The sequence below is a fragment of the Vanellus vanellus genome (assembly GCF_965231255.1).
Source record: "Vanellus vanellus genome assembly, chromosome: 3".
Taxonomy (NCBI): Eukaryota; Metazoa; Chordata; class Aves; order Charadriiformes; family Charadriidae; genus Vanellus; species Vanellus vanellus.
In genome coordinates, this window is record NC_138907.1 from 125,499,901 (window position 1) to 125,526,062 (window position 26,162).

General features: G+C 45.0%; 1 protein-coding gene across 1 annotated transcript in view; it reads right to left on the reverse strand.

Moving 5' to 3' along the window:
- PKHD1 (PKHD1 ciliary IPT domain containing fibrocystin/polyductin) overlaps nucleotides 1-26,162 on the reverse strand; it is a gene marked incomplete at both ends in the record, with an annotated part of 274,861 nt that overhangs the window by 191,460 nt on the left and 57,239 nt on the right. Inside the window, one exon of the mRNA XM_082481732.1 lies at nucleotides 22,580-22,730. Within this exon, the coding sequence (XP_082337858.1) occupies nucleotides 22,580-22,730 (151 nt within the window). The remainder of the gene's footprint in view (nucleotides 1-22,579; nucleotides 22,731-26,162) is intronic.

Below are 26,162 nucleotides of genomic sequence, written 5' to 3' on the forward strand. Positions count from 1 at the left end.
GATAAGAACATCTCCATCACTGTTCTTTTCATGGAAGCCAAACTCTTACTTTTCCTTCCCCCCCCCCCACCCCCCCGGTTTGGCACCCAGTGTTTGACCTACAGTGTTTAATTTAAACACATCTCAGTAAGACTGAAGAGCAGCAGTATCTGTAAGCGCCAGGGTCATGGCTGAGCACCCATCCCATGCCTTCTTGTTGAAGGAACCAGGGCCAAGGAAAGCTGTGTGTCAGCAGCTGGTGGGGGGCATTTTCCTCCTGTGCTTTTTCCAGCTGCAGCACGGGGCACAACAAACCGCAGGGAGCTTGAAAGTCAGGGTGGGGGAAAGAGGAGTTGGCACAAAACACTTGAATGTGGCCAACCTTAAGTAGGTTTAAGAGGAGGAGTGAGACCAGAAAGATGCTCTGTTCCTGTAAGGTTCATGAAAATCAGTAGCTAGGTTGAGGCAAGAGACTCTTCTGGCGTTTTCCGCAAGGCCACAACTATAGCATGAACTGAACGTTTAAAAAAAAGTCACCCAAACTTTTGCAGGATGTGCCCTCGCATCAGGCATCCGTAGGAAGCCCACCCTGGCAACACTTCACATTTTAAATCCAGTACAGCAGATGACACTAACTCAGTAGGGAACCGAATCTCCAAAATACGGGCAGAAATCCTAGACGGGTGGGAAATCACAAGCACTGGGAATCCCGAAGGAGCCAGTTGTTCTTCCTGGGCTACCAAAGAGCACGAGGACCAGGGAGGGGGTCTGATATGAAAATTCAACGAGCAGAGTTGTGCAACATCTTCCCACCTCTGACACCCACTTGGTGTGTGTCATGTGCAGTTCATTTCAAGCCCACACCTTGTGTACCAAGCCCATAGCTTGTGTATAACACAAGTTAATTCTGGGGTGTTTCAACTCCCTCCCCCTCAGAGCTCCAAAACCAGGAATGAATTGCGTAAAGATAAAACAGAGTTTTAACAACATACAATAAAAGATGTACAAGCTCCTTGTAATTCAGCACATTATCCCCTTCCTCCCTCCTGCACCTTCTTTTTTTTTTTTTTTTTTTTTTTTTTTTTCCCATTTTCAGGCAGATTTCTTGCCATTTTATGTTTTTAGCCGCTGCAGCAGTCAGCCAGCCTGGGGTTGCCTTTATGTCAGCCTTTGGGGACACGATCTCTCAGTACCAGTTTCTCAGCTTGTGCCTGTGACTAGCGGGGCTCGGGAACAGCAGCAGCAACTGCTACCAATGAATAAATAACAGTGATAAACTTGCATTCCCGCACAGGCTGGCAGACAGGTCACAAAGGGAAGGGATTGTAAGAGACCACTACTTCAATGTTTGGTCTAAATTTTTGTAACTAACAATCATTCTGCCAACACAACACAACACAACACAACACAACACAACACAACACAACACAACACCACGCGTTTATCTGGTGATTTTTAACTCCCTCTTCCCCGAAATGCAAAGTTTGGGTTTAAAGGGGTTGAGAAACCCCTGTTTAGACACAGTATAGATCATTTGATCTCACTTTGTGATAACTTTCTAATTTGTTTGGTTAGGCAGGGATTTTTTAGAGTATAGTCCAAAAAAGAGGACTGCAACAACTGTTACAGACACAAAGACAAGAGCCCTCATCCTCTCATCAGAAAAAGACAGAAATTTTAAAACCAAACCAAGACCAAGCAGTGGAGTTAAAGACCAACTCTGCTTGCTGCTGTGCTCAACGCTGTCTCTTCTTCGGGGATGTGGGTTTCAGCTGGGGGTTACCTTTGACATGGCCACGGAGAGAAATCTGAACTCAGGAGGGTTTTTGCACCAAATCCACCCCTGGCAGCCAGCTTTATCCTTTCCCCCAGACACTTCCAAAAAGAGCACAGCACTGCTCCTGCACAACAGCATCCTGGCCTGTATGAGGAACGGTGTGGCCAGCAGGACTAGGGAAGCAATTTTCCCCCTGTACTCGGCATTGGTGAGGCCCCACTTCGAGTGCTGTATTCAGTTTTGGGCCCCTCACGACAAGAAAGACATTGAGGTGTTGGAGCGTGTCCAGAGAAGGGCAACGGAGCTGGTGAGGGGTCTGGAGCACACGTCTTATGAGGAGCGGCTGAGGGAACTGGGGGTGTTCAGCCTGGAGAAGAGGAGGCTGAGGGGAGACCTTCTCGCTCTCTACAGCTCCCTGAAAGGAGGGTGTAGTGAGAGGGGGTCGGTCTCTTCTCGCTAGTAACAAGCAATAGGACAAGAGGAAATGGCCTCAAGTTGCGCTAGAAGAGGTTTAGGATGGAAATTAGGAAAAATTGCTTCATCGAAAGGTTTATCAAACATTCAAACAGGCTGCCCAGGGAAGCAGTGGAGTCACCATCCCTGAAGGTATTTAAAAGACGTGTAGACGTGGTGGTTAAGGACATGGTTTAGTGGTGGACTTGGAAGTGCTAGGTTAACAGTGGGACTTGATGATCTTAAAGGTCTCTTCCAACCAAAACAATTCTATGATCCTATCCTATGTTTGCACATGTAAGAAACTCCCCCAGTTGCTTCCTATGATCTCCAGCAGGATGACGGCGCACCCCTCCTTTTGTGCACGGCCACGAACAAGCAAAGGGTTTGAATGCTGCAGACGCAGCAGAGATTGACACCCACAAGGTAGCCTTTTCCTTGGTGCTGACAGATTGCCATTTAACCAGCAACTACGGAGAGCAAGCGTTCCTCTCCTCAGTCACCACGGAGAGACAAGGTTAACATTTTAAGTGATGGAGTACAGCGTATATTTCCCCATGCCGTAGACCCAGGACTCCACGCCACATTTGAAAACACTTTAATTTCAGTGATGGATACAGGGAGCTCACTTTCCAGGCTGTGAACTCTTGACAGCTCCTCAGTTTAATATATCAGGAAAAGATTTACACCCCTCACCCAACCCCCATCCACCTGAAGGAAAGAAAAACGTATATTTGGAGGAGACAAAAGAGGAGGGGAGGTATTTTATTACACTAGATGTCTTTTACAAGGGAAATATTTTCAGCCATCTGCTCTAATTATTCCTCCTGTATTGGCCACCATCTTCATGCAACAATAGAAATAATTATCTCCTCAAGGGCAAAAAAAAAAAAAAATATTTACAGAAACAAACAAAAGTTGATTATTTTTAGCTCCTAGGGAAAAAAGAAACAACAAGCTACTTCTTAATGAAGGAGCAATTAGGAAGGTGGGTAGAACATCTATAATTAAAACAGACAAATTGGTGCAGGCTCCTCCCTCCTGCACACACTTGGAAAAGGATGCAAGTGCATGTTATTTGCTACAGTCAGTGGAATTAGCATGCAAAACGCTGCCCAGTGCCCAAAGAAGCTGAACCTGTCTCTTGGCATCATTCCCTGCCTCTCCTGTTTGTAGAACCTCTAAACCTTTGTCAAATTAACTAAAAAATAGTCGTAGAATTTCCATTGGCACGGATAGGTCTTCCTCTGTATAAACAGCGTCCCCAAGACAAGCGTGATAGGATAATCTTTCATCTTGCTGATATAAGAACAGTCTCCTGCATGCACTCCATCACTCAGTGTAAAAAACGTCCTTTTTTCTATATAAACCAAAACCAAAAGAGGGCTTTTGCAATTGTCTTCTGCAATTGCCTTTCCATTCCCGGCAGCGTATAAGGATTTTGTGAACAGTGAGAATGAAGGCATATATACAGCTTCATGGGAAAGACAGAACAGGGTCCTCCCAAAGAGGACAGAAAAGACCTTACATTGTGCAAAACCAAGTATAAGCAGCAGGAAGAATTATTCTCTCTACCAACAGCACAGTGCAACACCTTATTTTGTAGAAAAATGTACGGATTTAGACTTCCACACAGAAATGGACAGAACAATTTCCTAAACAATTTCCCTCCCATTCCAAAAAGGCCAATTTTCACTGCAGAAAAGCAAATAAAACAGCGATTAAGAGTTATCAGTTTTTACAGGGTTTCTCTTGCCCAGACAGCAATTTCAGAGAAGATACCTTCAAATATTAAAGTAGCCTGTATTGCATTTCTTTGGAAATCAGAGTGCCAAAGCAGTCTAGTGCTTCTTACAGTGTGACCAGCAACCCCTTAAAGGACTTCCATTCATACGCACTTCATTACAGTCCTCCAACTTTGCCGTTGATCGGGGTATTTCTGAGGAGCTTTCTAAGCTGGATGTGAAGGAGTACAAAGTAATGAAAGCAGAACCTCTGGAGAAGTTTGCAATGGACAGTCTACTTCCATCCTCTCAGTAAAAGCATCACATCCACCTTTATAATTTCTATTTAATCTGGTTCCTTTTGGAAAGTCCTTTGAAAGAATGTGTCAAAAAAAGAGCATATTACAACTCTGATTTCTCCCAGCCTTCCTGCAAAGAAAATACAGCCTCTTGGCTCCTAGGAGTTCATCAGCTTCAAACCCAAAGATTGCCGAGAACAGGCCTGGAACATAACCCAACAAAGCCTTTCCAAGGCCATAAGATGATATTCCTATGACTATCTGCATCATCTGTTGCTATGTAACTTCTCTTTACCCCTTTTCTCAGGCTATAAAATGTAGCTGGTATTATCCTACCTAAAAGAGCTACATAGCAGTTCCTTCATTAATGACTCCCACAAGCATTGATACAACAAGGATCAGGGCTGGACACGTGGCTGGACACTATCCGATACCTTTACTTCTAATTGAGAGTCTCTGTCCCCTGAATTAAAAAGAAAGGATTTTTCTGGATTCTTCTTTCTTCTTTTCTTTTTTTTTTCTTTTTATATATATATATATATATATATATTTTTTTTTTTTTTTTTTTTTACTTTTATCTGTCCTGCAGGAATCTTTCTAACTTCTGCTGAGTTGCACAAGCTTAAGAAGGGAAGAATCTGGCTGGGCATGTTCTCTACGGGACTGATGAATGACCCTAGTCTCTCTCCAACTATTACAGGATAAATCTGTTTACACACAAAAAATTGACCTGGGCTGGTGAGGTGGGACTAGAACCAGGAAACTGGCACGTCCCAGAGGTAAAAATGCATTTGCAGCCAACAGCATTAGTAAGTCAAGACCATAAACAAACCCCGCTGTCATTAATTACTCAGACAGGGGCAGCCGCGAAAGCAGTGAGAAGACCCAAAAGCCAACTGTAAATAGTTCATCTAGCTGATTAGTTCAGAAAAAAAATGAGTGGGCAGTTTCAGAGGTCAGAGCCCATGGCACAAGTCAGTCTCAGGCCAATTTGCAACTGGACAATGGCATGAGAAACAGCTTAATTTCTGGTTGTTTTGTTGTTTTGTTTTTTTTTTTTAATAAATAAATAAAAAAAAATATCCCAAACAACAAAACCAGTGAAACCACTCAAAAAACAACCACCAAAAAAAAGACTTTTCCAGCAGGGGAGTAATCACTGCAATTTCCAAGCACAGAAGGTAAGGCTCTTTGCACCAGAGGTATTTAATTAAGGACATGGAGTATTAGTTAGATCTAATGGTGTTTTCATAGGGAGGGCACTGAAAAGACATCGCTGTTGTCAGGGGCTGCACGTCCCAGATATAGAATGAGCCAGCTTCTTATGGACAGGCAGCAAAGCTCACCCCAATTCAAGGTAAAATACTGAGCAATGGGGGTGGGGGGTATGAGCAGTATTAAGCCACCCCATAATTAAACAAACCATGAGACCCACGGGAAAGTCCAGGTCTATTTACCACACTGCCGTGAGCCCTAAAGTGTTGTTCTTGGGTCTCTCAGGGTCTTTTGAGGGCTATGGTGGCAGGTCGATCCTAGAATCAGAAGTCTTAACTTCAAATATTAAGGAAAACACCCTGGAAGCAGAGGAAATGTCTCGGAAGAGCCCTGTTTCAAAAAATGCAATTTTTCTTTACTTTACTTTAATTCATTGCAAATTCACAAGAGTCTTCCTAATGTTCATTTATGGCCTGATATTCAGGGACAGCTTATTTCAGTGGAAGCTGTCCCAGTGCAGTATTTTAATCTCACGCCCAACTTGCATGAAAATCCTGTGCATGTAAACACATTGGGGAATTCAGTGCAATCCTCCAGTTTAGATACAGCGCAACTGGTTTTGCCTTTCCAGGGAGCAGTTAAAGGGCACACATAATTTACACATCTCTCTAAACCAGTGATTTCTCAAAGGATGAAGGCTTCTGAGACAAATTAAAAATGGCAATTTAACGGTAATGAGAAAATTGCGACATCAAGTTGTTTACACAAACGGAATAGCCAAACGTGGTGACTGTGTTGGCCTTTGCAGTAAGTACTGTGCAAATATTGTCTCACAATCGAATGATCTTGACTTACTTTAACTAATCTGAGAGCAAATATTGCAAATGCAAAGATTAGCTGAACAATTTTCCAGCCACCTGCAGGAAAAGAAATCAAATTACGTGCCTACGTGTCAGCCAGAAGGATTTCCGAATGAGCACTACAGTAAACGGGGCAGGAGGAATGAGGCTGGTCCACCCCAACGGGAGATTTGGCGATGATGGGGGTTTTGGATCAGGCAGGAAAAAAAAAAAAAAAAAAAAACAAAACCAAAACAAAACAAAATCTTGTGAGACTCCCAGATCAGCTGCGAGGGTGGGCTGGAGATCAGAACATTGATGTGGGATCCAGCCCCTGACTTTCACACATGGGGATGTAGGGAATACAGCTGATACACAAACCATCTCCACTGCAAACCTGGTTTGCAAAGGGTTTGCAGTGACTTACCAGGAAAAGATGGAAAAGTGCTTTGAAGAGGGAAAGTGCTGCGTGCGGGCTACAACTTGATACATCCTATGCATAAAATAAAGCATACAGACAGCAAAACCACACAATCCAAGGACAAACACTGACACTGTTGTGTATGCATCCACATCTCCTCAGCCATAGCAGAAGGGCCACGTTTCTTCTATTCTTCTACTACAACTTTTTTCCCCTCAATTTCATTCAGAAGTTCAGGCGTACCTTGAACAATACTTCATTATCATCCCAGTATTGCTCCACAGAAACATCTACTACCACTGAGAACATTTTCAGCAGCGCCCAACTGAAAGGTCAGAGGCTTTGTAAGAGCTGCTGTTGTCTCATCACCCGTATATCCTCTCTCCCAAACAAATCAGATGACACTCGCCCAGCCGTTGCTCCTTCTGTCCACAAAATCCCAGAACATGATGGAAGGAATGACCTGCTAGGAAAACTGTAGGTTGCCGTCCCTGTTTTGTTGCAGGGAAACCGATGTGCCTGCTGATACCTTGTGTAGCAGGAGGGCACTGCTTCATTATCCCACAAAGGAAGTTCATGGCTGCCTGCACCAGGTTTGACTTCTGCTGAATCACTGCAGCAGCTTCATCAGAACGTTTTGCCTGTTTAAAATGTATTTTTAAAGTCAATTCCACGTTTGAGAGGGAGGACCTGAATGGGCACGAAGAAATTTCTTTGGGCTACACGGCATTTCTGCCTCCCAGGCTGGGATCTGATGCAGACCAGCGTTGAAAGTCATTACTTTCTGAAATCTGCCCCCTTGCTCCAACGCGGTACCCTGCGTAGAGGTAGGGAAGTTACTAAAGCCGTAGAATCCCAGACTGGTGAGGGTTGGAAGGGCCCTCTGGAGATCATCCAGTCCCACCCCCCACCAGAGCAGGGGCACCTCCAGCAGTGGCACAGGACACGTCTAGGAGTGTTTGGAATGGCTCCAGAGTGGGAGACTCCCCCCCCCTCTCTGGGCAGCTGTGCCAGTGCTCTGCCGCCCGCACAGGAGAGAAGTTCCTCCTCGTGTTAAGATGGAACTTCCTATGGTCAAGTTTGTGCCCATTGCCTCATGTCCTAAAGGAGGTTAGAGATGACCTGCCTTGGCACACTTTTTAATAATAACCATCACCCTCAGCACCGGCAGCCAGGGTCCATCCAGCTACTAAGCACCACCTAAACCAACCCAGCTAACATCACTGGAGCAGCAGTGTGTGTCCATAACAGCACGGTGATGCAAACCAGCTGGTCAGAATCTGTCCCCGAAGGCTACGTCCACGACGCAGGGGTAACACGGGCGTAAGGGGCTCGGCCAGCAGTGGAGGCGCAGTCTGTTCCCGAAGCCGCATCATTGCCCCGCACTTAGGTTGTGCTATAGGGGTGTGTGATTCGGGGCTCCCGGCAGCCGCTGAGACCCTCCTGCTCCTGGAGAAGTGGGCGGCAGCAACCAGCAGCACCGGTGGCAGATCTCCGTGACGGAGACCGAAGGGCAATGCTGGGGGAAGCCCTCGCCACCCTTTCAATCCTCTACCTGCCCAGCAGGGAGAGGGTTTCACCCCGCACGGCTGTCATTTCAGTGATGCGAGCTTTTTAAATGGCTCAGCCTAATCTGCGAGCTTTCGGAGTCCGCTTTCAAACGCGATGCCCTGTTTAGTTTTAGCACATCAACAACATGCTTTCTTAAGCCTATCTGTATGCATTATCTACTGCTGTAATGTATCATGTACTGGACTACAGCATCATTACAGGTAAGTGCTCAGGTTTAAATGCAAACATAATTGCATAATGCGGTACAGCCAGGAAGAATAATGCAGGAAATAAGAGCCAGCTCCATCTGATAGCGCAATCTGACTGGAACTCCGGCCGTTCGGATCAAACGCGCAGCCCAGATGGGGCAACCAAGAATAAAAGTGCTTTGCGGTATCTTTATTGTCATCATCAAAACACTTATCTGCCAGAAAGGTAAAAAGGTGAAGATGGGACTCTTACAGAAAAGGTCACATAAGCAATAGGGTAACACTGGGTTATCGTGGCCCGGGAGATGTCTACCTTTGCACTGACACTTTGGGCTGAATTTACCAAGTCCTAATGGGAATCTGAGCACTGTGTCGCATTTGGAAGACTGGGAACACCTATGCTACTTCTCTGCAGTCGAAGGTGTCTATTTAACTGCAATAAATTCAGATAAACCCTCAGATCCTACTGTGCAAGGAGCTGCACAAACACAGGAGAACCTTCCCTGATGCAAGACGCCTTCCAAATGAGGACATGTCTACAGCAGATACGTACACTTTAATACATTTATTTTATATAGCTAAAATTAGAACTGACCCTCAATGGAGCAGTGCCTCCATCTATTTCATTTTCTATTTTTTTTTCAGCAGTTTGAGCTCACAGCGGCACGTGATAGGCAATTTCAGCAGGGGTGCAGACAGCACCGCAACACAAGCCAGAAGGCAGCTGAAGCTAATTTGGTGCGCTTTGTACTGAACCGCTATGCCATCAACGACTACGCCTCCGCTGAAGAGCAGCATCACACACGTTATGGGACAGTAACCACTCTTGTCATTTCAAGAGATTTTCGCCCAAACTTCATTTTAATCAGACAACGAGATGAGAGGCTAGCGTGAGAGAGAACCTCTCGACCAACACGCTGCCCGCTGAACTGAGAGGCCTTTGAGCTGAAAGCACAAACTGCTGCTGTTTGAGCTATAAAGCCATCCCTCTGTCTTGCAGGGCTGTAATAGCTCATCTTTGTTGGGAATGCAGATCCCCTGAAACAGTGTACACTCCATGGCTTTCACGGGCTGCCCTCCCACACACCATTTGTCTGCCTGGTAATCGTTCGGCAGGACATAAAAATCCAGGGTGCCTTTCCCAAGGACCCTTGCTGGCACATCCTGAGCCCCATATCTGAATGCATTCACAGAATCTTCTAGATTGGAAAAGACCTGTAAGATCATCCAGTCCAATCATCCACCTAACACTGCCAAGCCCACCACTAACCCATGTCCCTGAGCACTATATCTATACAACACTTAAATACCTCCAGGGATGGGGACTCCACCACTGCCCTGGGTAACGTGTTCCAATGCCCGATGACCCTTTCAGTAAAGAAATTCTTCCTAATATCCAATCTGAACTTCCCCTGACACAACTTGAAGCCATTTCCTCTTGTTCTCTCCCCTGTTACTTGAGAGAACAGGTTGACTCCCACCTCTCTGCAACTTCTTTTCAGGTAGTTCAAGTGCTTAAGGATGCAGATGGGTGTCTCGTAGCATTTTCCAAAGGCAGATTTGATTTCAGAGAGAGATGGGCGCCGTATGAGGGTACGTACCCAAATGAGGACGTACATACAGGAGATGGAAGTGCCTCGGTCCAAAACCTAATAGACCTATGCACTGCTAGCTATCACCACCTGGAGAAACTTAACCAAAATTGTTACCCCGTGGTACCTGCCTTCAATCCCTCAGGTACCTGGCAATCCAGCAACCGCCTCTCCTCCACCTGAAAAAGAACTCTGGCTTGGGTCACGCCGGTGACTGGCGACTGCAGTCCTCCCTGCACGGGAAATATCAATTTCTACAGCGTTTGCCTGGGCCACCTCAGCTTTGAAGCCACGTTTTCACCTCCAGTGGCTCCAGCCCCTGAACTGACCCTGGTAGTGACACCAGTAGAACTTCCAAAAAAGCGCCGCGGAGCAGCACTGACTGCCCGGCCGTTTCTTCTGCATCGATTCATTTGGCGCAGAGGGGTTCAAGAAAACAAGGAGCTAAGTCCTGGAAATAGGGAAACAGACAGACAGACCTTGGCTGAGTCATCTCTACAATTAATACAGAATTATTTCACACCTTTCTACCCAGCTTTGTAGAGTTTTCTCGACACGTAAAGCCGTGCTGCCTTGCTGTGCGGGCCCGCGTGGGCTTGCTGGCGAGCTCGGGGAAAAGTTCTGCTCAACAGTGAAAGCAAAAAGCGCGTCTTCCACTCACCAAACAGAGGTTACGGCAGGAGGGAAAAAAAAGGCAAATAAACTAGAATTAGAGAGTGAAAGAGCAAGAGAGTGTGTGTGAGAGAGAGAGAACTGTAATCCCTAAGTGGGTGAAGCTGAGCCCGACCCTTGATCAGAATCACAGACCCAAAGAAGATGTGTGAAAGCAGGAAAATAAATCAATAAGCAAAACGGCAATCTCTTTCCTCAATTTTATTTGAGGAAGTCAAATTTACCAAGCTCCTCACAAACTGTCTTTGGCTAAAATCAGCGGTAATGAGCTCTGACATTTGAAATTTAACTGAATATGAGCTAACAGCTCCCAGCCCTGCACCACCCATGGAGTTAACTGGGAATATTTTGTTAAAGCCATAGATGGGCTAAACTGCCGCTTTATTGAGAAAACGCAGCGTTCACGGGAAAGTGTTTATAGCGTCCACTTCACCTGATGCTCCCCTGCCCTGGGATGTCTGCTTTTCTTCAGGGGGGACCACAGAGCGCGTGGTCCCCTGCGCTCCTTCCCTTCGCTGCCGTAATTATTTGCTGGTTTTTACGAGGTAGCCTTACGATCCCTTAATGAAGTCCTTTGCTCTGCAGCTATTCACAAGGACAGATTGGAAATGAGGGGTTTCCACTTTCGGAGCCGCCAATCAGGAAAAGGTACCCAGCATTTAGCAAGCAGTTGTTAAGTCAGTCCATCACCCGGCTATTACAGACTCATCATGAAAACAGCTTGTTTTTACTGGCAATCACATAAAATTAACCCTTTCCTTAAAGACAGAAGGAAGGCTCTAGTAGATTAATTGTGGCACAGTGCTTGAACATGCTGGCTTTTCCTCCTGCTGCAGCAATTATTTTTTTTTATTTTTTTTAATAAACGCTTTCTGAACTGAAATAGTACAGTAATTCATTTGTCCTCTAACTGTACACATATTCACACTCTTTAGTCTATGAAAACCGTTGTGATGGCACTAAGAGTAACAAAACCGGAGAAAAATCAAACTTTAAAAAAAAACAACACAACAAATACTACTCATCCTTACTCTACTCCTTACTCTAAAGTCTGTACACAAAAGAAATCCTGATACAAGACAATTATATTTCCATCACTACCAGTAGCTTACGACAAGACCAAACTTTTCAGGCTTTTGTTACCCTCAGGATTTAGCCACTTTTTTTTTCTAAATGAAGAAAAACCCAACTGCCTCACACGTACCCTCTAACCAAGGCTTCTTCTCACTTCTTGTGAATTGGATGGGAAGCCTGAGCCTGCAGTCATGGCTCGAGGCCAGGCTGGGTGCCAAACTCAGCTCTTTAGAGCTACATCTCTGTAGAAGTGGTGTAATCCACCACCCGCCTCTCACCAAAGGCCATAAATGACAGAGGTATTACACCGGGTTCAGGTACACACTACAGCCTAGCAGAAACACTGTAGAGACAGAATCCCAGAGTTACAGTCTGGTCAGGGTCAGAAGGGCCCTCTGGAGCTCCCCCAGTCCCACCCCCCGCCAGAGCAGGGGCACCTCCAGCAGTGGCACAGGACACGTCCAGGCGGGTTTGGAATGGCTCCAGAGTGGGAGACTCCCCCCCTCTCTGGGCAGCCTGTGCCGGTGCTCTGCCACCCTCAAAGTAAAGATGTTCCTCCTCATGTTAAGATAGAACTTCCTATGGTCAAGTTTGTGCCTGTTATCTCTTGTCCTGTCACTGGGCACCGCTGGAAAAAGACTGTTCCCATCCCCCCGGCACCCTCCCTTTAAGTATTTATAAGCATTAATAAGATCCCCCCTCGGTCATCTTTTCTCCAGACTAAAAAGATCCAAGTCACTCAGCCTTTCCTCATAAGAAATATGCTCCAATCCCTTAATCATCTCCGTAGCCCTTTGCTGGACCCTCTCCAGCAGTTCCCTGTCCTTCTTGACCCGGGGAGCCCAGAACTGGACACAATGCTCCAGATGTGACCTCACCAGGGCAGAGCAGAGGGGGAGGATGACCTCCCTCGACCTGCTGGCCACACTCTTCTTGATGCACCCCAGGATGCCATTGGCCTTCTTGGCCACCAGGGCACAGTGCTGGCTCATGGTGTCATGGTGAGGGCAGAAGAGAAGGAGATCCTGCTCCTCTGCAACTTATGGCTAATGATAACCAGCCCCACTGAGTTATTGGCCCATATCCTGCCAGTGCTTATCCAAAGGAGTAAAGGTCCCAGAGAACTCAATGATTTTGTGCTCGTACAGCAAGTTTTTCTCCTGCATAAATTCCTGTGAATAAACCACCAGGAATTAGGAGTGATTTGCCGGAACATGGAGCCACCATAGCACCTGACACATACCAACACTCACGCATAGGCTCAGCATTTTGCAAGATCAAATCAAATCACTTTTGGTTTGGATGAGGGAACCACAGCATAGAGGGAGAGGTTTAGAATGAGCTCAGAACTGGACATTCACATGACAGTCAGGGCCTTAGTGTGTGTGGCTTTAGGTGCCTAAAATGAAATACCCAGAAAACATAAAATAAAATAAAACAAAGTAAAATAAAAAATGTCTCTGATTATTTCTAAGGTCTAGAGGGAAACTCATTCCACCTCCAGATCTGGCATTTCAGTGCTTCACACCAGGGGCTGTCTCCAACGTTATGGTCAAACCCAGTTCTCAGTCTTGGCCACAGGTTTTTGGTGTTGCTTCGACAGTATGGAGACAGCATCTCCATCCATGATCCAACCATGTCCAGGGCCCCTCTCCAGTGGTCCCACTCTGGCCATTTCCACACTACTAAAACCTTCCAGCTTTCAGAACAGCTGACTACATGCCTGGCCCTTGCGTGGTGCTGAACCAAGCCCAAGAAACACTTGGGAAGTGGTTGCAGGTCAGCCAACACCCTTGTTCCACAGACACCTCCCTTGTGGAACATCGAGTGCACAGTACTGTTCTGTTTGGTATTGGAAAGAGCACAGAAAGTCAGATGGTGATGCAGAGTCCTGTGTTAGCGATGCAAGTGTCTGAAAGCATCTTCAGCCCACATCACACCGAAGGAGGGGCAGCAGGACCCTCTTGTATGTTAAGCCGTGCTCCAATGCAAAAGAACAAGGAGTGGGTTATGTGTGTCCCCAAGGAGCTCAGCCCTTTTCCTATTGAATTCAAAATGGGAAGATGGAGAAAGCTTCCCTCTGACTGCATCCAAAGCCCAATGCCATGCAACCCGGCACAAACCCAGGCATCAAACACCCCCAGCCCCTTCCCCTGAATCCAGACTGCCTAAACACAAAACTGCATAAACACCAAAGGAGTCAAGTAGAGTCTCTGTCATAATTAAACAGGAAAGTGGCAGCAAGACTGTGCAAGAGCCTCGGAGCAAGCGGAGAGAAACCGTGCCCCCAGTCCCCCAGGAAGGCTTCCCCGCACCCTCCTGACCTTAATTCGAGCCTTCTCTTTGTGCGGGAAGGGAAAGATTTGCTTTCTCTTGCCTGGAGGAGCGCCTCCGAAATAACACTTTTCACTCTGAATCTGTCTTTCCTTTAAGGGTGGAGAGCAGGAATAAACGGAGGAGGGGAGAAGGAAAACAGTTCTCATTAGAACTGAGCCACGTTCAGTTCTGATTTCACACGGGTGTGTTTAAATGCGAGTGGAAAGGTTTTGATGCGCTGTGGGTTATGGGGGACCGGCGTCCCACCCTGGGGGTAACAACATCCCATCCTGGGGGTAACTTCCAACGTGCCTCGAGTGCAGCAGTATGAGTGATGGGGAGAAGAGGGCTCCCTGAAAAGGCATGTGCAACTTAGGAAGCAATCTCCTCAGAGACACTAGAAAGATGGTGGGATTGAAAAAAACCAAGAGGCTGTTCAAAATGGGGGGAGGGGGGGGAGCAGGGGGGGAAGCTACAGTTCAGCCCTCGATTTTTGATCTGACGGTAAGAGAGGAAAGAGTTAAACCTCAAATCAGGAAGCAAAAAGTTAAAGGAAAAAAAAAAATATCACACCGCAAGCACATCTCCTAAATTTCCCACTGCAGCCCAAGGCTGATCCCATTAAAAAAAAAAAAAAAAAAAAAAAAAAGAAGGAAAGAAAGAAAAAAAAAAAAAGGAAAAAGAAAAACAGAGAAAGAGAAGCAATTTTGCTCATCCTTTTCTCACACACCTAGAAGCCACTTTTTTTTTATTATTTATTTATTTACCTCCCCCTTTCAGAGCAAGGCCCTTATTTTCTCATTTAGTCCAACAGAGATTGTCCTCCCGGAATGACCTTTTTTTCTTTCTCTCTCTCCTCCTCTCCTTCGTCCTCCCCCCTCCTCCTCGCTGCCTCCAGGCCATTGCCCTCGTGCCAGTAACTAGATAACACACTCTATCAGAGATTTTTTAAAAAATCATTGCAAAGGCACTAGGGCTGATAGTGGCATCAATCCTAGCCTGACACGGGCTCGGGTCAACCATTTATCTCTTCACATTGCCTGTGGTTACTGTGGAGGCCATCTTGGTTCCCTACATCTTAACAACCTTGCAGATGGTCCCTCTCTCTGCTCCGATAGCAATCCGCACCCCAAGACTGGCTTTGTGCTTTTCTTTTTATTAGATCCTTATGGACTCCACCATTCCCTTTCTGTGAGGCTTGCAAATCTTGGTTGGCTTTGTTGCATTCTCTGCTCCCCTCTGAAAATAACGCCGTCACCAAGCAAGGAGGTTAAGAAATAAGGAAGGTGGAGACGTAAGGGTGGGCTTGCTGGGCTCTTAAAAGTGCGTATTTATGAAAAAATACACACAAAATATTTTAGAAGAATTTCATTTGGTGCTACTCCTGGCATCCCGTCCTGTGTAACATGGTCGGTTTTGGCTATTTGCACTGACAAAGTACTCAGGAGCCCTACTCAAAGCCCAGGACACCATAATGTCAGGTTCTATCAGGATGGTCCCTAATATCCTCTAGTCAAAACCATTCCCCAGCCTCTGTGAGATTGGATCCCTATGGCCAAATAAAGGGACCTGAGCATTTACAGTATCTAAAGGGGTACACAGGAATGAAATATTATATTCTATTATAATTATCCTTCAAGTTACAAGATATACAAACAAGCTACATATCAAACTGGAATCTCCTCTGTCGCTTCCTCTGAAAAATTTTTAAGGCAAGGAGGGTGAGGAGGAAACGCTGCTCTGAAGCACCCTTTAGCATCCCTCTCCAGAATACGGTGACGCAGGGAAGGTGGCACTGCTTCCCTTGCACCAAGGGGGAGGAAGCACAAATCTGATGGCCTCATATTGGAAGTCACAGAATCATAGAGTCACCTAGGTTGGAAGGGACCTTTAAGATCATAGAAGCCAACCATTCACCTAGCACTGCCAAGTCCACCACTAAACCATGTCCCTCAGCACCACATCTATACGTCTTTTAAACAACTCCAGGGATGGGGAGTCCACCACTTCCCTGGGCAGCCTGTTCCAATGCTTGATAACTCTTTCGGTGAAGAAATCTCTGGTATCTCTACTAGCACATGGTGCCAGGGCTCATTCACGGGCTCCCACTCAGACCAGGATGCGTCCATCCTTGCAGGCAGCAGATTTCATCTGTACCCTGCTTAACCAGTCTCAAATTGGTGCAGTGATTCTCCTCATGAGTGTTACAGGAAAGGGGAGCACTGGAGAAGGCAGAGAGAGGATCGTTTACCCTTTCTGGCACCTTTTGCTGCTCCAGGAATAAATGGACAGTATAGGAGAAAGAGGGCAGGTGGAGATAGATGGCCGAAGGGTACCAAAGGGAAGACAGTGTAGGAATTAGAGTACGCCAGGGCTCTGAAGGCAAAGGAGCTTGAAGGATTATACCCCATCTTCACCTTCAAGCACTGGTACTCTACTGAAGTTACTGGATTTTTATTATTTTTTTAGACAGAAGATACTTATAAAAATATCTGACCATAAACTGGAAGCCCACGTGTGTCTACAAGCATGGGCAACCTACTATGAGCACTTCACCCTCAGAAATCCACCCCTCAAACATCCAGGCCATGTGCGGATGGCATTAAAATGAGAGTGAAAGAGCATCACACATTTACCATGGGGAGCTCAAAGAACCTGCTGGTCCTGCAAGGGAGAGTCACCTCCCATCGCTTGTAACCCTCACAGACGGACAACACGGTCGAGAGATTCAACGTGAGTCCTGCTGTGAAAAATAAAGTAATGCCCTTTATATTCAGAGTACTCTCTGCTTCCAGGGAGCCTTTTAAGCTCCCCAGAAAGCCATCGAGGATTTCCCACCTATATACAGTACCAAATACCTCCAACGGGGAAAATCATCTCATTTCCTTCCTCACCTCCAAACTCTGTGGCATCCAGAGAGATGGTAAATGGGGAAAATAAGGGCAAAAAAAAAGAAAGAAAGAAAGAAAGAAGTGATTCTAAGATCTGCAGAGGAATCCAAGGGATTTGGCGAGCTAGTCCTGATTACATTAAGCGGAGGCTGAGCAGCACGGGTCTCTTAGGTGACTGTGCATTTCTCAGACACAGACTTTGTGGTTTTTTTTCCCTTACCTTTTTTTTTTTTTTTTTTTTTTTTCTGCTGAGAAGTGAACAAAGCGGTTATCCCGGTATCACTCGCCTTGCTAAGAATTCACAGATCCTCAATATTCTAAGCTACTTCTTAAATCTCAAGACCTTCCCTTAATGCCCTATTTAAAAACAAACTAAAGACAGCACAGCGTACCCGGGAAGAGCCATAATCCAGGATGGCGTTTTTATCCTGCAAGTTATTTTTTATTAGCCTTCCATTTCTTAATAGAGACCCCTGGAGGGTTGGGTTGTAGAGAATTCACTAGTATACCAGTTCAGCTTCCCTACGACTGACTTAATACACGTGGCATCTGCCCTCCGATGAACATTATATCACCCATCTGGGCCAGAGGAGGGGGGCGAATCGGAGCAGGGAAACACTGCTCAAACAGCATGCTTGCATGATGATTAGCTCTGGTCCAGTGATCCGGAATAATAATCTGAAGGCTCACTAAGCATAATGGGTTCGGAGACATCCGAGCCTGGTCAAACCTTCCCACGAGCATCCTTTACGCGTGTTATCGGTGCGTTTTGCATGTCTCATCAGTGTCACGGTAGCTGACACCTCATTATGCAGCCAAGGTGGAAGTGGACAGGTACAGAGTGAGCATTAGAGCTTTTCTTTTCCCTTTATTATTTAATTCATATCTTCCCATTATCCAGTGTATCGTGAAACTGTGAACTAATTAAGTCCTGTGGGATATACAATCGGTGCTGGATTTTTTTTTCCCCTTCCCCTCCCTCCTCCCCCCCACTTTTGGTAGGCTAAATTACATTATGTACCGATACAAAAATAATTCCGCGACTCTTCCTTAGATAATAATGGAGCAAGTTACAAACACTAATGATGCCGAATGCAACAGTGGGGCAGAGGCCCGCTGCTTACTTCACGTGACCTAATTAAGTCATACGGGGGCCAAGACTTCAAACACAAAGTGAGGCAAGAGCCTAAATCAGCTTCTAAAGAAACCCATAAAAGCTGTTCTCTGGGGGATGACCAGGCACAGACCAGCTCCCAGGAAAAAGCCAAGCTGGTGAACTCAAGCTTCATGAAGCCTGCCATGAAACTCACAGATCTCCAGCCAGCAACTTGAAAATCCCAGAAATTTTGGGGGTCCTCTAGATTCAGAGCTGAGTCCAGCTCAGACTGACCATGCAAACAACAGCCCAGAGACCAGATTCGAAGGGACAAAACTTAAGTGATGGATGGAAAGGGGCCCTACAGGAGAGCTGGGAAGGACTTTTTGCTATGGCATGTAGTGATAGGACAAGGGGGAATGGCTTTAAACTGGAAGAAGGGAGATTTAGATTAAATATTAGGAAGAAATTTTTCATTTTAAGGGTCGTAAGGCACTGGCCAAGGTTGCCCAGAGAAGCTGTGGCTGCCCCATCCCTGGAGGTGTTCAAGGCCAGGCTGGACGGGACTTGGAGCAACCTGGGCTGGTGGGAGGTGTCCCTGCCTATAGCAGAGGGGTTGGAACTCGATGATCTTCAAGGTCCCTTCCAACCTAAACCATTTTATGATTCTATGATATCGCATCACCTCCCAGAAAATACAACTGTTTTCCCTGGCTGAGGATCCTGCCCAAAAGTTTTCAAAGGGGTTCGACCTGGACAGTAAATTCAAGTGGCTGACTCATGTGAGCAGCATGCACAACACGAATAGGACAGCCAGCACTTTCAAAAAATAACCTTCTAATTTTAAATGGGAGATACAGCCCATTTTTCAAGCAAAGTTATGTTGAAATCAGAGGTTGAAGAGCTCTCTTCCCTGTAGAATTAAGCTTAGCTATCTCATGCAGATCATACAAAAATTGTGGTGTCTAGAGTTAAGCTCTTAATTTTCATTAATATAGATCTTTATACATATTTATCAGCGGGAAAAAAAAAGAGTTAATGTATTGGGAGAAAAAAATGTACATGTGAGGAGTTCGTATATGTACATTATTGTACAATGATCTTCTAGTACTTGGAGTTTCTGTATATCTAAGACAATGAAAGAGGTCAAAGAACAACCACCTCATTAACTTCCTGAGAAAGAGTGCTTGTGGTGTTTGCTAATCGCATCAGAAAATTTTGGTGTCCCCAGTTTACACATGCACTTGCAATTCAAACAGATAGCGAGGGAGAACCTTGGGAATGTATATAATGTATTCTGGATGTGACCAGAAAAATGGAGCAATGGGTCTGGCAATGTGTTATTCAAAACCCAAGGAGCGTGGTTAAGGTCTGATTCCTTGAGGAGTTACAACAGACATTTAATCCAATTTTTAATAAGGCTGATACACAGATCCAGGGTGAATTTACTGTCTGGATACTGTTCTGCAGAGTCAGGCAAGAGAAAAATGGACTATTTCCAGTTCAAGGGTCCTGCTGGTCAAAGAAGGCAGATCAGGCTGATGGACATGTCTCTGCTGCACGCTGTCCACCAGGATCCTTATGCATGGATTCCTCTTCCATGTCTCTAGGTTGTGTCTGTGAGCTATTGGTAAGGGAGCTGCTAAACGCATCATAGAAACACAGCCCTGGAAGAGACCACCATGTCACTGGAGTTTGGTTTCCTGCTACCAGGGGTATCACGTCACCCAGCCTCTCCCATACACCCACCACGCTCCTTTCCAGGCATCTCTGAAGCCTTCTGCCCAGCGTTGTCCCACCAGGAGACTGCTGCAAAACCTTGTCACATTCACAGTCTGTGTTCGCCTCATTTCCAACCTACCAAATCCCAGCTAACCACATCAATCTCTTCCTTATTATTTTAAGAATTATAGACAGGCCCTATTAAGTGTCTTATAAAAACTGAAGAAAAAAAAAATGACTTCACCCTAAGACTTGTATTCCTTAGACTGAAGTTCCTAAAACCAACCGTTTGAGGTTTTTTTTATTGCTTTCTGCTCTGAACTGAGGTTATTCTCTCTTCTTGCCAATGCCCATTCATCCCATGCTCTTGACAAGACTCCCTCAGCCTTTCTGCCGTGCCTCTTCTTACTTCCAGTGCCATCCTGGAGCTAATCCTGGCTCCATCATCATCTAATCATCTCTACTCCAGCACTCCCACAAAGCTCAGCGGAGATAAGGCACTGCTGAGTTATCAGCCTGCCTGGGCATCGTTCAGCTGGCAGAAGAGTAAGCAGAAAACAAAACCGGGAGCAGTGCAGCCATGCCGAAAACAGCTAGGGATCAGGCCCGTTTTTTATGAAGTGCTTTGAGATCCTTGCATGAGAGTGCAACAGAAGTGCCAGATGTTATTATAAAGAGACGCAGTCCCATTACTTGTACACAGAGTTGCGCTGCCTGCTAATAGCACCATTATCCTAAGGCACGTGGTGCTATTAATGCATTGCACTGCTTGGTGCTGAACCTGGGGACCATTATTTCCACTGGAAAGGTAAGGCCAGTTCACATGACATGATTTAAACCTCTACAGTGAAGCATGCGTATGCTGCACCAGGTCGTAAATCTTAACGGGATGCTGTCAGCTAGAAAGGGACCAAAATTGAAACCATTTATCTGAACTCCCCACCCATCCACCTCTGCTCACCCAGGCCAGTTTTGGGAAGAGGGATAAAATGCTTCCAAACGCCCGCTGGGTTCATTAAGCAGCAGCAAATCCCAGATCTGAAAGCACTGCTGGTTTCGTCCTGCTCTCCCTGAACGAATTCGTTCATTCAGCACACTTTGGACTCCCTCGATTTTCCCCACTCTGAGCAGAAAAACCATAGCGGGGACAAACCTCACCGCTACTTCCTATTCTTGCCCCCACCCGAGTCAAAAGATAACCTGTCATCATCTCATTACTGAGACTACAAGACCCGTGACAGAGCCGTTCAGATCACAGCCAGCGGCGGGTAACAGCCCCTCTACGCTGCAGCCCGGGCTTTAGGGCAGTAGAGATGCCCTTCTCACATTTAGGAAGGGAAATATGAATGAAAGGAGTAGTAACTATTTAATCTGATACTCACATGAGCACTTCCCTTCACTGCCCTCCTGTAGTTGCCAACTAGAAATTTTTTTTATTTTATTCTATTTTTTTTTTCTGGGTTTTCTCCTTAGCTGGGCACGTTTCCCGTAGCAGAACTAGCAAACGAAAACTAATAGGTAAAAGGCTACGTGTGACATTCCTTCACAGACCAAGGACAGACTTAAAACAACAGAATGAAGAAAAGCAATTGTATTTTGTGCTACTCAGCTGCAATAGTACATGTAGACTAGATTTGCAGGGCAAATATTCGAAGACTTTTAGTAAAAGATCTCGAATCTGATGCTAGATTCTACACAGCAAAATTACTCTGCCGGGACACAGCAGCTACTTCTGGGGTGGTAAAGGAAATTTCATTGTAACCAGAGTTAAAAATTACCATTATAGCTTTAATATCAATCCTGAAAAAACAAACTGGTTCCCAGGTCTCAACCACACTAAGACAACTGTATGATGATTTAGTTTACGAGATAAAACCCAGGATTTGTTCTAAGTCAGGTGCGCAACTCTTCCCACTTGCACTGTCCTGTATGGGGCAGGTCCCCATCACTTCTCAGGAGCTGCTCATTTAGAAAAGGATGGTGCCAAAGGGATATTTGATGTTCACCAAATACCCAGCCCCTCTGAATTTCCTCTCACAGGTGGCACAAACCTTATTCAGCTCAGCACCCCCAAAAACCACCCCTGCTCATTGCAGGGGGGTTGGACTAGATGACCTTTAAAAGTCCCTTCCAAACCAAAGTAGTCTATGATAAAAACTCTGCAACACCCTGAGGATTCTAAAAGGACATTTTAGGTTTGCAACGAACACTTTTAGATGTAGAACCTTACAATGATGTCGGTTCAGGGCCATAGTCTTTGTAATGAACACTTTGTGGACGTCTTTCTTCTTGCTATACCCACACATAGCACTGGGAAGACTGTCCCGTTTTACTTCAGATACTGAAGAGGGGCAAAAAACCAAACGCTTGATGCAAAGTCTCTGCCAGAGAGCTGAAACTCTGTATCCCATGGCTAAAATTTCTGCTCAAGTAACATCAAATAATATTTTTAGAACAGACTTTGAATTTATGTAAAAAAGGAGAGTGTTAAAAAAAAATATACATTGCCCAGAAAATAAGGTAAAGCTCATTTATGTCTTATAAAATACATGATTAACCATAGTTAAGCATTAATTCAGCAACACTGCATTAGAACTGCTATTCAAAGTTGGAAAGCATTTAATATTATATATTGCTGCGGCTCAGCCTAAATTGTTTTCTCCCCCCCGCCCCCCCTTTAAATGTACACAATATTACAAATTTAATTTTAAGCTGTTTGAATCAGTCTGTAAAAAAGATTTGATTATACCTGAGTGTTCTGGCCCCAGTTTTTCCATATCTCAGTAATCTTGGCGGTAATTGGCTGATTAGCTCCCTCACACTCCATCTCTGCCTCAGTTTCCATGGTAATGTTACAGGAGCTATTATAGATGAGAACTTCATCTCTTTCCACTTTAGGGCTGAAACGAGAAGGGAGGTTAAATGGGGTGTCATCAATCTTAATGAAATGCAATTATTTTTACTCTTATTAATCATTGCAAGCCATTAGCTTGTGGCAACTCCTGACCACCATTTGTCAAACTTTGCAAATTTCTGTAATTTTGTTTCCATTCTTTTATTGTTTATTTGTTTTTCCCCCCTTTATCTGCACACGCTCAGGATGAAAATACATGCAGTAAATATCTCTCAGTGATGCCTTTCTCCTTCCCCAAACTATTACAAACAGTGGCAAATGCCGTTCGAGGACCAAGGCAGGAAGACAAGTGCAGACAACAAGGAGGGAATCAGCAGCGTTAGGATCAAAGATGGACTCCTACACGGAGTAGGGTTTGTTCGTGTCTCCCCCCTCCCCGTCTTACTCACACTTAGCAACAGGGAATGAATAACTTGCAACTCCCCTAGGGCAAGTGGAGAAATTGGAAAAACCACACAACTGGCTAACTGGTCCCTAATTCCAACTGTGAAAAAATGAGCTCATTTAGGGGTTCCAATTCCTGCTACCCAGCTGATTGCAATGATGCTTTGTTGCTAGCGTTGGAACATTAACTTAGTAAATTAATTAAACTTACTTAACAGCCCAGACTAAGCAGATTCGATATATGTGCCAGTTATACTAACAGACATTTGCTCTAAAGCCTCTCCTTGCGCAGGGGGAAGGAGTACTAAAAAAAGGTGGTGGGGAAGAAACATATTTTTCCTTGGTCTTGCCGCTGACAGCCGCCGACTTTGGTAGCGCTTCGCTGCGGGGAACTACGGGATCCAACCTCCCTCAAAATGAGGGGAAAACTTCCCAATTTACTTCTACAGGTTTTGGATCTCAGGGCGGGATAATCCAATGTCACTTTTCATTCCTTCCTCAGCCATTGCTCCTTCTTCCTCCTCTCCCCGCCCCACCGTCAGATACAGACCTGCAACTTGTGGGAAGGAGAGTGGAAAGGGGATGAGTTATGGCAACACCGACATAGCCCAGAAATTGTACCACTTTTCTGAGTAGCTAAGAAAGGGCAGAGTTCATGATGTGATTTCCTCAACAAAACAGAGGATCAGATAAGTGGGACCGGGATTTTTAGAGGTCTTCAGGTTCCCTGAAAGCCCCATCTAACGGGAATTTCTCAAGTGTCAACGTTAGGAGCCTAAGTTCTACCAAAATAGACCCAATTGGAAAGCCAACACTCAAGAGCTCTGTTGGGAGGGTGATGATCAGGATGATTTGATGAACCTGCAGTTTTCAAACCGTGCTGGATGTGGCAGCCCACGGTACAAGCAAAGAGCTGCTCTGACTGCATTTAGGGGGTGTTTGTTTTGCTGCCCTTTTTCAGGGTTAAAGTGTTAAAGGAAGGAACCACTTTAGAAACGACAAAAAAAAAAAAAAATAAAATAAAAAGCCTTCTTCAAGTAGCTGAACCTTTTTAAGAGAGAATTTTTATTTCTATATTTAAATGAACCTTTCCCTCTGCTGTATCAATAATCAAAAGCCAGCCGTAGGGAACTACACTTGCTTTTGATAGCAACACTTTGAGAACTGCTCTTGTCCTGTACAATAAATTCAACGGACTGGGCTATCTTTCAAGACTGCATAGTACTTCTTTTTAATGCTACAAGAAAAAGCTGCATCTTTTAAATAACCGACTGTTTTAAAGGCAGAAGAGGGTGGCTGTTGTTGGCGAGATGCAGAGCATGGACGCAATTTGCCAGGCGCTGAAGTCAATACAAGGACCTCTGAGTGGTTGTTCACATCTTTTAACCAAAATTTAACAAGCTTTGCTGGTAGGCAAAGAGCCAATTCCTCCCTGCCCTCTAGTAACTGCATCCCGAAACCTCGATGCTGGAAAACTGTTAACAAATAGCAGTGTTTAAAGGAAATGCAAGAAAAGGAGGAGTGACTTGTTAAAGGGAAATTCGGGGATGTATCTTGGTACCAGTGATGTTAACTGGAAACTTCGCACCTCTTCTAAGGAACATGCATCTGCCACTGCGTGTATGCAACGCAGAGGCTGTATTAGAAAGTAGATTAGAAAAAGGCTTATTCGAACCACTGTAAAACTAGTAAGAAAGACCAGGAGAGATTTAATGTGCAGTTAAGCCAGGAATTATTCCTGTAGTTTTGTCCCCATCCTGGGATGAATTTGAGCTCAGAACTCAAATCCAAATATTTTTTTGTTATTGTTAGCTACTAGTATTAATTCAAGCAATTAATGTGTGTTATTTCAGGAACTTCCCAAACAGTTCATTTCTAGTTTGAACATTTTCATTTTCTCACACTTTGCTACAAATTCCATTAATATTTTGAAATTAAATATTTTTCTGAACTGAAATTTGAAAAAATGTCTTCAAAAGCTCTGAAGTGGGTAATTTGGATGTCTTCTAACTCTCTCTTCCTCTACTTCTCCCCAGATTTTTCAGGTCGGGGAAACTCATCTGAAATCAAACAATCTTCTTTGCCCCTGCTCCCCTTCAGCAAGACCCAGTTAAGAAACAGAGTCACCGGAAAAAACATCAGTGCTCTGGTAAATTCCTCCGCAGCCCAAGAATTTCATAATTCTTAAGACATTCATCCCTTATGAAACCCAGGTCAAACTAATCAGAGCTCAAAAGCGGGTGGGGAAGGAACGACAGACAGACAGGCAGATGCTGCAACTGTGTAAACTTTTTTTTTTTCTTTAAACGTTCTTTTTTATTTGGTTGGGGTTTTTTGAACAAATTAAAACAAAATGTGTAACTTGTGTCTTGTTTTCTTTGTTCAGTAAATGCCAGTTGGCTTTATTCCCTTAACACAGGGCATCCAGAACTCCCTCTGGTGACTCACACCACCAGCTGTGACATAAGGACCAGATAAGGATGGGGACCAAATCTCTGCAACTCCCTTAAAATACCTGGTCTGTGGAATCATGCGCCAGCCAGGAATGAGTTCACTGTGTAGAGCAAATCACGGGCAATGTGTTGCAGTGATATTCGAGTTCTCTATTTGTTTAACATCTTTTGGAAGGTGTTTTTTTTTTTTCATCTGTTTATTCCTTAATTCGGACCTCCCTCTTACTCCTAAGAGTAAATGCTCCGCAGGTATAAATCCCCACCACTCCATTAAAGGCAATGGTCCCAATTTATATTCCTGGGCAACCTAGCCTTGGATTTGCAAAGCCTGAGCCTTGACTAAGTGCCTGAGTAAATATCGCGCAGCCTGCTGAATTTTCTCTGTGACTTCTTGCTCGTGAAACTGCTTGGAGAGAAGAAGGGTGAAAAAAAAGGAGAAAAAAAAAAAAAGACTTCTGCTTTTCATAATGCCTAATCTTTTTTCCCATTGGCATCCACCAGATGTTGCTTTGGATCAGAAGATAAATATTAAAACCTAAGAAGGAACAAAGCAGGCTGTTTACAAGATGGATTTTCTGATG